The sequence below is a fragment of the Macrobrachium nipponense genome, chromosome 30 (genome assembly GCF_015104395.2).
Source record: "Macrobrachium nipponense isolate FS-2020 chromosome 30, ASM1510439v2, whole genome shotgun sequence".
NCBI lineage: Eukaryota > Metazoa > Arthropoda > Malacostraca > Decapoda > Palaemonidae > Macrobrachium > Macrobrachium nipponense.
Genome location: NC_087218.1, coordinates 26976335 through 26991826, shown reverse-complemented (window position 1 = coordinate 26991826; position 15492 = coordinate 26976335). Strand labels below are relative to the sequence as shown.

General features: G+C 37.2%; 1 protein-coding gene across 1 annotated transcript in view; it reads right to left on the bottom strand.

Moving 5' to 3' along the window:
* The window catches only part of LOC135202094 (dynein axonemal heavy chain 5-like), a 99120-nt gene that overhangs the window by 18850 nt on the left and 64778 nt on the right, over window positions 1-15492 (bottom strand). Inside the window, 9 exon segments of the mRNA XM_064231346.1 lie at window positions 169-325; window positions 491-643; window positions 3192-3299; window positions 5692-5856; window positions 7990-8120; window positions 10742-10897; window positions 13307-13499; window positions 13824-13963; window positions 14744-14870. Of these exon segments, the coding sequence (XP_064087416.1) occupies window positions 169-325; window positions 491-643; window positions 3192-3299; window positions 5692-5856; window positions 7990-8120; window positions 10742-10897; window positions 13307-13499; window positions 13824-13963; window positions 14744-14870 (1330 nt within the window).

The following is a 15492-nucleotide window of genomic DNA, read 5'->3' as shown; positions in this document are numbered from 1 at the left end:
AATAAGGAAATCAAAATTAAATTTTTATAGCTCCTTGAACCTTCTTTAAAAAAATTGTTTTTATTATAACCACACACGCGCACATTACCTAAAAACAAAGATTTTATAATGAAACAATTACAACACCAATCACTGAAAATGAAACAAACAATGAGAATTTTGTCTCACATTCCGCTCTGCCTTCGAAAAATCCCGAAAACTTGTCCATGTCGTCGAAGAGACCCGTGATATTGTTCAGTCTGCAGCAGAAGGCGTCGAACTTCCCGAAGACGTACTGCTCGCTGAAGCTAAAGGGTCGCTCTCCAGGCATCGCCTCCAGTTTTTCCTTCGACGGAAAGAAAGGAGGAGAGATTCTTCAGTCAAGATTGAAAGAAGAAGATATACATCGATCTTTAGCTCATAAGAAAGCGATCATGGTATCTGATGAGAACTCTTGTCATCATACTGCCCTGCCTTCTGAAGAAAGCTCTTGACAATAATAACAACATACCTTTGTTTTCTGATAAGCAGTCTTATAAGCAGAGTTCAGTTTCAAGCAATGCTGAATCCTGGTCCTGACTTCAGACCGAGGCTGTGACCAGATTGTGTGTTGGCCCTGACACGATATGTACACCTGGCAAGCTCTTATCATCTGGTTCGTGATCTGAATCGGTAAAGAATTAATCGTTGTGTCAGGAATTCTTAGACTAATGTTGTCCTAGGGGGCCTATACGAAACTTTATAAATTATTATATTATATGAATTAATTCTAGATACTGGGAAATACTTTTTTTGATAAATGGGTTCTCCTCTTTGTGTATTTCCCTTTACCTCCTCTTACTTCTTCAAATACCATATTCCCAGGAAGCTTGAATTTCAAGTAAGTGGCCCCCGTGGGCTTGTTCCATATGAATAGCTTTCATCTTGTGAATAATAATAATAATAATATAATAATAATAATAATAATAATAATAATAATAAGGAGGAGGAGGAGGAGGAGGAGGGGATATAAAACACCAAGAGATGAAGGACACAATCAGGAAAGAATATATGCAGAGACTCTAAGGCGATACTCAAGTGAAAACTCAACGCCGGAAATATGATAAAAGCCATAAACACATGGGCAGTGCCAGTAATCAGATACAGCGCAGGAATAGTGGAATGGACGAAGGCAGAATTTCGCAGCATAGACCAGAAAACGAGAAAACATATGACAATACACAAAGCACTACACCCACGGGCAAATACGGACAGACTATACATAACACGAAAGAAAGGGGGAAGGGGACTACTAAGCATAGAGGACTACGTCAACATCGAGAACAGAGCACTGGGCAATATATGAAAACCAGTGAAGACGAGAGGCTCAAGACTGCATAGGAAGAAGGACTGATAAAAGTAGACGAAGACCCACAAATATACAGACACAGGAGAATGACAAATAGAACAGAGGACTGGCACAACAAACCAGTGCACGGACAATACATGAGACAGACTAAAGAACTAGCTAGCGATGACACATGGCAATGGCTACAGAGGGGAGAGCTCAAGAAGGAAACTGAAGGAATGATAACAGCGGCACAAGATCAGGCCCTAAGAACCAGATATGTTCAAAGAACGATAGATGGAAATAACATCTCTCCCATATGTAGGAAGTACAATACGAAAAATGAAACCATAAACCACATAGCAAGCGAATGTCCGGCACCTGCACAGAACCGGTACAAAAAGAGGCATGATTCAGTGGCAAAAGCCCTCCACTGGAGCCTGTGCAAGAAACACCAGCTACCTTGCAGTAATAAGTGGCACGAGCACCAACTTGAAGGAGTGATAGGAAACGATCAGGCAAAAATCCTCTGGGACTATGGTATCAGAACAGATAGGGTGATATATGCAAATAGACCAGACGTGACGTTGATTGACACAATCAAGAAAGTATCACTCATTGATGTCGCAATACCATGGGACACTAGAGTTGAAGAGAAAGAAAGGGAAAAAATGGATTAGTATCGGGACCTCAAAATAGAAATAAGAAGGATATGGGATATGCCAGTGGAAATTGTACCCATAATCATAGGAGCACTAGGCACGATCCAAAGATCCCTGAAAAGGAATCTGGATAAACTAGACGCTGAAGTAGCTCCAGGACTCATGCAGAAGAGTGAAATCCTAGAAACGGCGCACATAGTAAGAAAAGTGATGGACTCCTAAGGAGGCAGGATGCAACCCGGTACCCTATACTATAAATACCACCCAGTCGAATTGGAGAACTGTGATAAACAAAAACAAAATAATAATAACAATAAAGATACATATAAAGGGGAATTTTATACGTAAAATTATACAATAAGCTCTTCATTTTCTGCATTGGTATAATTCCCGAATTTCTGCAGAAAAGAAAAGAAACTGTGGTTATGGTATTATGCCAACATACTATAATAGACTCACATTACCCGTGCAGCTGATGTCTAGGCCAGTCCCTTACGACGCTTCTGACTGGCTGTTGATAAGCCAATCATGGGGCTGGAAACTCTCAGTCTCTCGAGAGAGTTCACATAGGCAGGATGCATGTTCCACCTCTCCTGAGGGATACTTTTGAAAGTCCTATCGCTCGGGAGAGGTGGCACATACATCCTGCCTATGTAAACTCTCGAGAGAGACTGAGAGTTTCCAGCCCCATGACTGGCTTATCAACAGCCAGTCAGAAGCGTCGTAAGGGACTGGCCTAGACATCACCTGCACTGGTAATGTGAGTCTACTATAGAAGCCAATTTCCTCTCAAAAAATCTATACTTCCTGAATATACTGTATATCTTAAAACGAAATCCTTCTACATGGTGCTTATGAAACTGTATTAATCACACGATAAGCTCTTTTGGTCACACGAATATTTTCACCTTCAAAGGGCTAATATCACCCGAATTCTGATCAAAATTGATAAAGACATCAAGATAACACTACTCAGTACTACTTTCATCAACGAACTATTAATGGTTAAATGTAGTTTTTTACATTAATGTCCGCATAAAGTGAGGTTAGGTTAAATATTGTTAGGTAAGCCAGCTCCCTTGCCACCCTCCTGACATTTTTTTATTCATGAAAACAGAGGCTCTCTCTTAGTATTTCTTCATAACCAGAATTCAATTTTTATATGCCTTCAAAACTCGCATTTATCCCCATGTATTCATTAAAATGATCATCATCTACTCTACCTTAATGAGGAGCGCAGACAGTTTCTCTGAAGTGTTGTAGTATTTCGAGATGGAATGAATCATCCGAACAGTATTGAATAGCATCATTATATAAGGGGTCATCCCGGGCTGCCATGAGGAAAAGAAATGTGAAAATGAATAGCTTTCATTTCGTTACTTTTGTAAGTGTTTATAACTACTTCCTGTCATGTATATATACATATATATGTATTATACATATATATATATATATATATATATATATATATATATATATACATATGATAGACTTATATATATATATATTATATATATATATATACTCTATATAATATATATATATATATATATATATATATAGTATATATATATATATATATATATATATATATACTATCACATTACCGTGATTCATATACATATATCGAACTACAAATGTCCTTTAATATCTAATTCGCTCTACCTCGGAATCAATATATTTTCATATATGTTTAACCGAGGGGGAATTTATTAAGCGATAAATAGAATTGGCGATCGACAGGCGCGAACCAGCGACCTCTCAATTCCAGGACTGGCGGTGAAGCCTTAAACCACCCCGACACCGGGGTGGTTTAAGGCTTCACTGCCAGTCCTGGAATTGAGAGGTCGCTGGTTCGCGCCTGTCGATCGCCAATTCTATTATCGCTTAATAAATTCCCCCTTCCCCCTCGGTTAAACATATATGAAAATATATTAATTCCGAGGTAGAGCGAATTAGATATTAAAGGACATTTGTAGTTCGATATATATATATATATATATATATATATATATAGTATATATATATATATAATATATTATATATGTGTGTGTGTGTGTGTGTGTGTGTGTGTGTGTATATATAATTCTTAATAATATCTAATATATATGAATATATATTATACACACACACATATATATATTACCTATATATCTAATTATGTATATAATAATAATTATTATATATATCTATATAGCAAATACTATATATATATATAAATATTATATATATATTTATATTATCATTATTTATATTAATATATAAAGGTTTAAACTAAATATATGGAGAATTAGCCTATTAATACACAGATACATATGCAACTGTAATAGCCACAAAAGCCTCTTAACTTCTTGAATTCTTTGCTCTTATTTGGATACGCTTGTCACTACAAAGCCTTTAGATCCAAGTTCAAAGAAATTTTTGAAGAAATTGTGATGTCCGGTACCGGGAAACGAACCCAGGTCCCCTAATCACAAAGACGTCATCATCACGTTGGGAAATTGACAAGGACGAGAGTTCACTAAAATTACAATAAAATTAATTGTCTTACTAAAATCTTCAGTAAATAACAAAAATAAAACGAACAGCACTTACAAACTAAACAATTAAACATAAAATTACGAAAAAAAACTCAAACAAACTCAAAACATAAAGATAAAAATAAAGTGAAAGGTGAACAAACTGCGTGGGATCAGTTCCCGTTGGCTCAGATACAGAATTTTTAAACACAGATGTCTTTCTGTTAGAACTAGGTTTCCTTCTTTCTAAACACTTTTCTGCCATAAGGGAACACAGTTTAGCACAGAGACATACTTTCACTGAACTGGATTTTAGAGTACGCACTGTCTTTTTGCTCAAACAGACCGGACTTTGTAGTCCGCTGAATAACTTGTCCGTTATTCAACAGGCTATCGTGCAATTTCATAGTAGGTACACAAGTGGGTCGTTAGCCATTTTACTTTGAGTATGGTAGTTTTTTGACCTTTGACCTTATTTTTATTTTTATGTTGTTTTGCGTATTTTTATATTTTTTTTTGTAATTTTATGTTTAATTGTTTAGTTTGTATGTGCTGTTCGTTGTATTTTTTGTTTTTACAGAAGAGTTTAGTAGGACAATTCATTTTATTGTAATTTTAGTGATTTCTCATCGTTGTCAATTTTTCAGCCTGAGGATGAGGTTTTATACCTCGAAAGCTCGTTCAATAAAGAATGTTCTTCCTGGTCTTGGCAATATTATTTATCATTAAGGTAAGATTTCCAAGTAGCCGCCCAATTACTGAGACACACACACACACACAATATATATATGTGTGTGTGTGTGTGTGTGTGTATATACATATATTATATATATATATATATATATATATATATATATATATATATATACAAGTACAATTATATATTTATGCACGTACATGTGTATCCACAAAAAAACAACGTTGATACCAAACTTTATCTATCTTAAATTACTCCAAAACTTTCATTGTCACTATGATATAGAGATAATATGGGAGTTTAGTGATACCTCGGGTTTAAATAAAAAGAAACCTCATACACTATAAACCAAGACCGGAAATATCTTTAAGACCAGGAAGCTCATTAAGGTACAGGAATGAGAATAATTACTTTACAAGATAGAAACATACAGAAGTAATTTAAAAAATGACACCAATTCTTGCAGGATCGTTAAGATGAAATTTACAGAATAACACCAAGACTTACAGGATCATTAAGATACAGGGGATGACAGTACTCCTCGATGGCGTAAACGAATTTGACATTGTCCTTCGCTTCCGCTAAATTGTGGGTGACTCTGGCGTCGGTGTCCTTCCAGAGTTTCAGTGATTTGGATCTTGCCAATTGCAACACGAGGATCGCTCCGCGCACCTGTGAGTTAGTTGCGGGGTTTCAGGAATATTTCATAAATTCCCATTCTTTATTTAGAATTTGAAATATGACAAAATGTTGTCCGGTAGTGTGAAGTGCATATCTCTGTATATTATGGATTGCTGTTCTTTATTTTTAATTCATAATTTGAAATATTGTAGTAAATATCTCAATAATAAATTTCTATTTTTATTCAGAGTTTGAAATATGACAAAATGTTGTATGGTAGACTGAAGTGTATATTATAATGATTTAGTTATGATTTGAAATATGACAAAGTAATCTATGTACCTCTGGTAAATATCTCCATACTTTATAAATTGCTGTTCTTTATTCAGAAATTTTAAACATGACAATATATTGTATGGTTCTGTGAACACCTCCAGTAAATAATATACCTCCATATTTTAGGAATTGTTTTGTAATCATCACTCAAAATATGATAAAATACTTTATGGAAGAGTGAATACTTCTGTTAAGTATTTGCATTTTTTATGAATTGCTGTTCTTTATTTAAAATTCTAAATTCCAAGACAGTTGAAGAATAGAATAAATTTTACTCATGCCAATTATTGCAATTCTTTATTTAGAATTTTAAATATAAGGACAGTTGAAGAATTAAACAAATATTTCTCAGAAATCAGATTGTAAGCACACGCGTTCAACCCCGTGGCTTTCTCGCAGATGAATCAACTCAAAGCTCCATGCGGCCAACACGAGCTAGGGAGAAAACACAAAATCTCAAGAATAGGTTTTCGGCGAATATTTCCGACGACGTTATCGTCCCCTTATTCATACTGTACCACTCTGTCTCAAAACATCATTCATTCAACCATCCGTACTTATTCGATACTCATATGTTCTACATCTGTATAATTGTACTTTTACCTCTGTGAAGAAACAAAGGCCTAGAGTTAATCCCTGTTTTCTTACCTGTCAAAAGCTGGGGTTAGTTACGGGCTGCCCTAGGACCTCCTCAACCTACTCCTAACCCAGATCCTCCTCAACCTACTCCTAACCCAGATCCTCCTCAACCTACTCCTAACCCAGATCCTCCTCAACCTACTCCTAATCCCGTCATCGTACCTCAAGTCTCAAGCTCGGAAATACAACAGACACAGGTGCTTTTCTTAACTTGAGACCTTTCGAAGCCCTAATCAAAGCCGCTGATAGCGAGAAAAAAAGTAGAACCGCTAACACTGGGAGAGAAAAAATAATGAAAAAGAAAGAGAATGACTATATCCATTGTTAAACGAACTGTGGGAAGAAATTTGCAACCACCATTGCATTTCCCCCGAAGGGGATGAACTTCGACAGCAGCTCCGTGACAAGTACTCTGATAGTGGTTAATCATTTGATTAGCAATATCCTGTTTCTGGTACTAAAAGCCTTCCTTTCCCATTTTTTCCGCCTCCTCACGTCCAACGACCGAAATTTTCTAACTATCGCTCTCATTACCACTTAAGTCTTAAGCTATGACTTCTATATTTTGCTTGCTCTAAAACTAAAAATTTCCTCGTTTTCCTCCATCGCTTCCTTCCACTGAAATATCAATGGGTTTTTCTTTGCTCAAGTAAGTTAAAAATGGTATTGAATCTCTATAGATTTTATGGTTTCCCGACGATAAATATTTCATTTTTCTTTAGTGGCTATCTCTGACTCGACTGTACTCACTACTATCGTCCTTTCTCTCCTACTGACGGGTGTCTTAGGGCTCAAAGAGGTCTGTAACTTCGCCTGTTAACCTTTTATTTCACACATATCATTTTCACTGGCATATCCATATATCATAATAAAGAAATTCACATTCATATCCTTAATCTCACCTGCACATCCAAAAGTGACCTACGAGCTGCTCTATGAGCAAGAACCCGTGCTGGCATAAAGACTGCTTCATTAAAAACAACAAAAGATTAATAAATCATTTGTATCCTGACCTGCACTTTCGCAAGCTCATGCGAATTATTGCCATTCTTGTGTAGAATTTGAAATATACAAACAATTGAAGAATTAAATAACAATTACTTAGTCATCACATCATGCCAATTACTTTTTAAAAAAGGCTCAACTAGACTTATCACCCAATCTGCCTACTGGAAAAAACACACCCCTATGAAAGTAAAACCGACCAACCTGCGGTGTTTCCATCTGTTCCGAGAGATATTTGAACTTCGCCATCCTCCTCTTCCAGTACTCGAGTTCATCCTGGGGTCCTGCGTCGTCTGTCTCCTGACGAAGTTGCTCCATTTCGATGAGGACGGATTCTGGGGAAGAGTTTTAATGATGTAAGTTTTGTTACTTCAACCAGGAAAAGTGAAAAGCTTATGGGGGGGGGGGGGGAAGAGTATCAATGCCAATAATTACATAGGTTAGTAAGTTATTATCAGGTTTTGTCTATCACAGTCATCCTATTCGACCGGGTGGTTTTTATAGCGTTGGGGTTCCGGGTTACATCCTGCCTCCTTAGGAATCCATCATTTTTCTTACTATGTTCGCTGTTTCTAGGAGCACACTCTCCTACATGAGTCCTGGAGCTACTTTAGCATCTAGTTTTCCCAGGTTCCTTGGGATCTTGGGATCGTGCCTAGTGTTCCTGTGATTATGGATACAATTTCCATTGGCATATCCCATAGCCTTCTTATTTCTATTTTCAGGTCTTGAACCTTATCAATCTTTTCTCTTTCTCTTCTATTCTGGTATCGCAACATCAATGAGTGATATTATTATTATTTTTTTTTTTTTTTTTTTTTTGCTCTATCACAGTCCTCCAATTCGACTGGGTGGTATTTATAGTGTGGGGTTCCGGGTTGCATCCTGCCTCCTTAGAGTCCATCACTTTTCTTCATCTGTGTGCCGTTTCTAGGATCACACTCTTCTGCATGAGTCCTGGAGCTACTTCAGCCTCTAGTTTTTCTAGATTCCTTTTCAGGGATCTTGGGATCGTGCCTAGTACTCCTATGATTATGGGTACGATTTCCACTGGCATATCCCATATCCTTCTTATTTCTATTTTCAGATCTTGATACTTATCCATTTTTTCCCTCTCTTTCTCTTCAACTCTGGTGTCCCATGGTATTGCGACATCAATGAATGATACTTTCTTCTTGACTTTGTCAATCAACGTCACGTCTGGTCTGTTTGCACGTATCATCCTATCCGTTCTGATACCATAGTCCCAGAGGATCTTTGCCTGATCGTTTTCTATCACTCCCTCAGGTTGGTGCTCGTGCCACTTATTACTGCAAGGTAGCCTATGTTTCTTCACAGGCTCCAGTGGAGGGCTTTTGCCACTGAATCATGCCTCTTTTTGTACTGGTTCTGTGCAAGTGCCGGGCATCGCTGTATGTGGTTTATGGTCTCATTTTTCGTATTGCACTTCCTACATATGGGAGAGATGTTATTTCCGTCTATCGTTCTTTGAATATATCTGGTTCTTAGGGCCTGATCTTGTGCCGCTGTATTCATTCCTTCAGTTTCCTTCTTGAGCTCTCCCCTCTGTAGCCATTGCCATGTGTCATCGCTGGCTAGTTCTTTAGTCTGTCTCATGTATTGTCCGTGCATTGGTTTGTTGTGCCAGTCCTCTGTTCTGTCAGTCTTTCTCCTGTCTCTGTATATTTCTGGGTCTTCGTCTACTTTTATTAGTCCTTCTTCCCATGCACTCTTTAGCCACTCGTCTTCACTGGTTTTCAGATATTGCCCCAGTGCTCTGTTCTCGATGTTGACGCAGTTATACTTAGTAGTCCTCTCCCTCCTTCCTTTCGTGTTATGTATAGTCTGTCCGTATTTGCTCTTGGGTGTAGTGATTTGTGTATTGTCATATGTTTCCTGGTTTTCTGATCTATGCTGCGGAGTTCTGCCTTCGTCCATTCCACTATTCCTGCGCTGTATCTGATTACTGGCACTGCCCATGTGTTTATGGCTTTTATCTTATTTCCGGCGTTGAGTTTTGACTTGAGTATTGCCTTGAGTCTCTGCATATATTCTTTCCTGATCGTGTCCTTCATCTCTTGGTGTTTTATATCCCCTCCTTCCATTATTCCCAGGTATTTGTATCCTGTCTCATCTATGTGTTTGATGTTGCTCCCATCTGGTAGCTTTATCCCTTCAGTTCTCGTTACTTTGCCTTTTTGTGTGTTGACTAAGGCGCATTTTTCTATTCCAAACTCCATCCTGATGTCCCCAGATACAATCCTTACAGTCTGGATTAGGGTATCTATTTCCTTGATGCTCTTACCATACAGCTTGATGTCGTCCATGAACATCAGATAGTTGATTCTGTTGCCTCTTTTCTTGAGTTGGTACCCAGCATCCATCTTCTGTAGTACTTTTGTCATGGGAATCATGGCTACTACGAAGAGTAGTGGGGACAGTGAGTCGCCCTGGAAGATCCCTTATTATTATTATTATTATTATTATTATTATTATTATTATTATTATTATTATTATTATTATTATTATTATTATTATTATTATTATTATTATTATTCAGAAGATAAGTCCTCTTCATCCCGAACAATATGGTGTTCATTTGAAACAAGTAACAGAATACTAGGAAATATAGAAAGATGAGCTAGGTAATAAGAAAAGAAAAAATAATCTAACACATTAATAAATAAATAGATAAAATGTAAGTGAAATAAAAGAATTGTTTTAAGGTACTAATGCACTGCATTGCCACTTTTAATAAGTTATAGCTAATATTAGGTGTTAGAAATAAGAAATCTGCCTATTTTCTGTAGGTCTTGTAAGAGCAATGTACCACTGTTTGAAAAATATGAAAAAGACTAGGTTAAATCAAACCTTATCAACAGCGGCAATTTATTATAAACAAATGTACCAACTTTACAAAACCTCATGGAACGTTACCCCAAAAAAGATAAATTACCTATCTGCTTCAGCCAGGTCAGAACGGTCCTCTCAACGGCCTGGACTTGGTCAGGTTGGGTCAAGATAGCCTGGGCATCGCTCAGACCCTTGATCTCGTCTATGCCCTCTTCTGAGGCTGCCAAAACCACTCGTTCTTCCATGATTGATTCCGACACTGAAAATTGTAATTATATGCAGTTGGGGTTATTTTGCAGGGACTTTTTATTTCAATTCCTGTGCCAATCTTTCTCTATGTTTGGGAATACACACACACACACACACACACACACACACACACACACACACACACACATATATATAATATATATATATATATATATTATATATATATATATATATATATATGTGTGTGTGTGTGTGTGTGTGTATGTGTGTGTGTGTGTATATATATATATATATCTAATAAAAGGAGCCCATAAAAACACCAAAATGTAGAGAGAAAAGTACTATATTTCAGAGACTGCTGTCTCTCTCTTCAGGTATATGAATGAGAAAAGTTTACAGAAAAGGTGGTATTTATACCAAGAGATTCGTCCACAAGTAAGCCAATTTAGGTCACCCCCGCTGATAATCTTCCTTTAATCTTCTTAAGCGTTGGTTGAATGAACACTGCGTCGACGATGTCCGATGTCCAATTCCCTTTTGAGATGTTCATTACCTGCTTCTCTTTTATTAAGGCCGATTCCATCATTTGACTCTTGTACCGGCAGTTGCTGCTATAAATTACACGTGACATATTCCAGTTTATTCTATGGTTATGTTCATTTATATGATTGAAAATAGCCGAGTTCTGTTGTCCATACCTAACTGACCGTTTGTGTTGTATTAATCTCTGGGGAAGTGATTTACCTGTAAATCCGATGTAAGATTGGTCACAGTCCTGGCATGGGATCTCATATACCCCAGAGTCTTTGGGCGATGTCTTTTGTTGGACGTTAATCAGGGATTTGGCTAAGGTATTTGGGTAGGTAAATGCAAAAGGGTTGGATTTCCCAAGGGTGTGATGAGATACGTGGATGACATACTAACATTTTGGGATAATAAGTGGGGTAATTTTAATGAATTCCTCTCAAAATTAAACGCATTAGTGCCCAGCATCAAATTTAAAGTTGAATGGGAAACAGACAACAAAATTCCTTTTCTTGATGTTTTAATAATCAGAGACACGACAGAATACAAATTTACCATATACAGAAAACCAACGTTCTCACTTTCATATATTCACTACTTTAGCTATCATGACAATACTATCAAGATAGGTCTAGCTAGCAACCTATTCTTAAGAGCCTTACGAATTTGTTCCCCAGATTTCCTGGAAAAAGAATTTGAACTAATTCGCAAGCAACTTTCATCTTTAAAGTATCCTGACCATATAATTGAGAAAGCAATTCAAAAAGCAAACGTAATTTTCTACCGACCCCCTAAAGACAAGACCAGAGACACACCCAACAATAAAATAAAAATTCAACCATCTGGAGACGATTAAGAGAGTAACTCACACCCTTGGGAAATCCAACCCTTTTGCATTTACCTACCCAAATACCTTAGCCAAATCCCTGATTAACGTCCAACAAAAGACATCGCCCAAAGACTCTGGGGTATATGAGATCCCATGCCAGGACTGTGACCAATCTTACATCGGATTTACAGGTAAATCACTTCCCCAGAGATTAATACAACACAAACGGTCAGTTAGGTATGGACAACAGAACTCGGCTATTTCAATCATATAAATGAACATAACCATAGAATAAACTGGAATATGTCACGTGTAATTTATAGCAGCAACTGCCGGTACAAGAGTCAAATGATGGAATCGGCCTTAATAAAAGAGAAGCAGGTAATGAACATCTCAAAAGGGAATTGGACATCGGACATCGTCGACGCAGTGTTCATTCAAACCAACGCTTCAAGAAGATTAAAGGAAGATTATCAGCGGGGGTGACCTAAATTGGCTTACTTGTGGACGAATCTCTTGGTATAAATACCACCTTTTCTGTAAACTTTTCTCATTCATAATACCTGAAGAGAGAGGACAGCAAGTCTCTGAAATATAGTACTTTTCTCTCTACATTTTGGTGTTTTTTATGGGCTCCTTTTATTAGATGGAATTCTGTTTGTTACAGAACACTTTTACCAGTCATATATATATATATTTATATATATATGCGTGTGTATGTGTGTGTTGTATAAAGATACCTATTATATATCCCAGAAGAATATGGGTTACTTTGTACATTTTGAGAAAGCATAATTAGCTGGAAGAAAAAGTTCTTTCAAGTACAGTACAAGACAAGTTAAGGCTGACTAGCTCTTTTCTTTCATTTAACATCTGTAGTGGTTTTCCTTTTACCAATCCGCTTTTATTCCATCCCACCAAACCACCACCACCCCCACCCCCCCACCCCACCCCCACCACAAAAAAAAATCTAATATCGCCATCCGAATTTATCAACTTTTATGGGGAAACCCCTATCTCTTATGCACAGTTAGCAAAATAATTTGACGACTAATTCATAAAAAAGGATATATTTCTTCAACATTGGATCCTTTGAAAAATGACCTTTGAGACAGGATGCAAAAGACCTCAGCCCTGCCAAGAGGTGATCCCTAGCACTAACTCCTCCGGGAGAATCGTCCATATCTGAAGGATTGACTCGAACTGCCGGGACGTATATCTTGCTGAGCAACCTCTGGACAGACCTCAGGACAACTGCTGGGTCGTCTCCAGTTTTCACCAACGTGAAGTTCACTTCCTGAAATGAAACATTGTTGAATGAAGTTCACTTTCTGGAAGTGCTCTGTGAAGTTCACTTATCTGGAATATGACAAGGTCCAAAGAGGTTCGTTTTCTGGACTGGACTGGAGTATGATAAGTATGATGAGTTTCAATGGAAAAATCCAGCAAATAAAATAACTCAGAGAGGAGCTGGTAGGGGAAGAGCAGCGTGAGTTCATTACAGAGGAGGAAGCATGGGTCAAATGTCTTTAAGACACAATCACATGTTCCTTAAGAAACGATGGTATGAAGCACTTAAGTAACAAATGCATATAAACATTTCTGTGCTCCCAACACTAACCCTGTGAACGTTCTCTTCTGTGACAGATCTCTGCGGCGTCGTTCTCGTCATACAAATGCAAATTCCGATGAGAGGTATCGTTCTGGGATTACCCACAAACAGACGCATTCTCTTGAAAGGCCCAGTGGGCTCCGGTTCACCTGTGAAAAGGAACAAATAGTCATCGCTCTCCTTATATACTTCAAAACTAATTTTACTTACGCTTAGTATTCAACATGGCCAGTCTTGCCGCCCGGAAACTCCACGGTGTGGTACATAAAGTCGGTAGCCAGGAGGCATCGGAAAAATATAAGTGATAAATCAGTGAAACGTACAGGAATGTAACAACCCCTGTGATAAATATGGTAAGAATGACTAGCAGCTTCTAAATCAAGGCAGCCCTACGTCAAGGATCAGTGCTGGGTCCCTTCTTGATTAGAAGGTACCGCTTAGAATGTAATGACTGAGGTTGTGAAAGAGGATCGCCCACTGATGATATTTTGATTAAAGAAATTACAGAGGTAGAGGGAAAGCTGGATAGGTGGAGATGATGTTATTATTATCATTATTCAGAAGATGAACCTTAACTATATGGAACAAGCCCACAGGGGCCAGTGACTTAAAATTAAAGCTTCCAAAGAATAGGGATTTCATTAAAAAGAATTAACAAAAGGTAATGGGAACTACAGAACGAAGAGATCACTTACTAGAAAAGAAAAAAATATAATAAATTGATAAATTTCATAGATAAAAAAATTAAAAATACAAATAAATTATTAACATACAAGGTGAACTGTTCTAGGGCATTAGAGAGTAGAGAGATGAAGATAGCTTGAACGAACACGGAATACAGAATTTGGCAATGGCAAAAATAAAGTGATTCAACGACAAACGAGGGCCCACAAGGAGACGGTATCTGGAAGACAACCAGAAATACAAACCCTCTTCAGTTTGCTCAGTTGCCATCGAGTTCCTACGAGATGGATGCCCTTCAGTCGGTCCACTTAGAGTCGAACTTCGTCTCGAGATGGCATTAGAAGGCTTGGACAGAAGAGGGGAGGCTTGATTCTGCATAAGAAATACAATAAATCAATAAATTAATACTAAACATTTTTTAGAGGTCGAGATGGCATTAGAAGACTTGGACAGAAGAGGGGAGGTTTGATTCTGTAAACAAATGTAATTAATTAATATGTTAAAAATGACCAAATTTATACCCGACACTGGGGTCAAATCCAGGATTCTGGAATAAAAGAAACTGAAGCTAAGGTAGCAATCCTAATGTCAGTAGAGGTATATTCCATTGCGCAAGAGAATTTGTGTTGATTTCAAATAATAATAATAATAATAATAATAATAATAATAATAATAATAATAATAATAATAATAATAATAATAATAATAAATCCATATACATCTAATCATCTCAGTACGGCAATATCATGAAATACTTATAACCAGATCATTTTCAGAAACATTGAGAACATTGATCTCATCTCAGAAACAAATTTAAATAAGAATACGAATAAAAAATTGAGTAAAAAATACGAAAAACTTATATATAGCAACCCACTCACCTTAGGCCTAAAAAAAACTTTGCATAACTTTAGAGGATGTAGAAGAATAGCAAAATGCAAATAAGAAAAGTAAGTCGTTTACAACCCATTGTGATATCTGCATAAGATGAGTA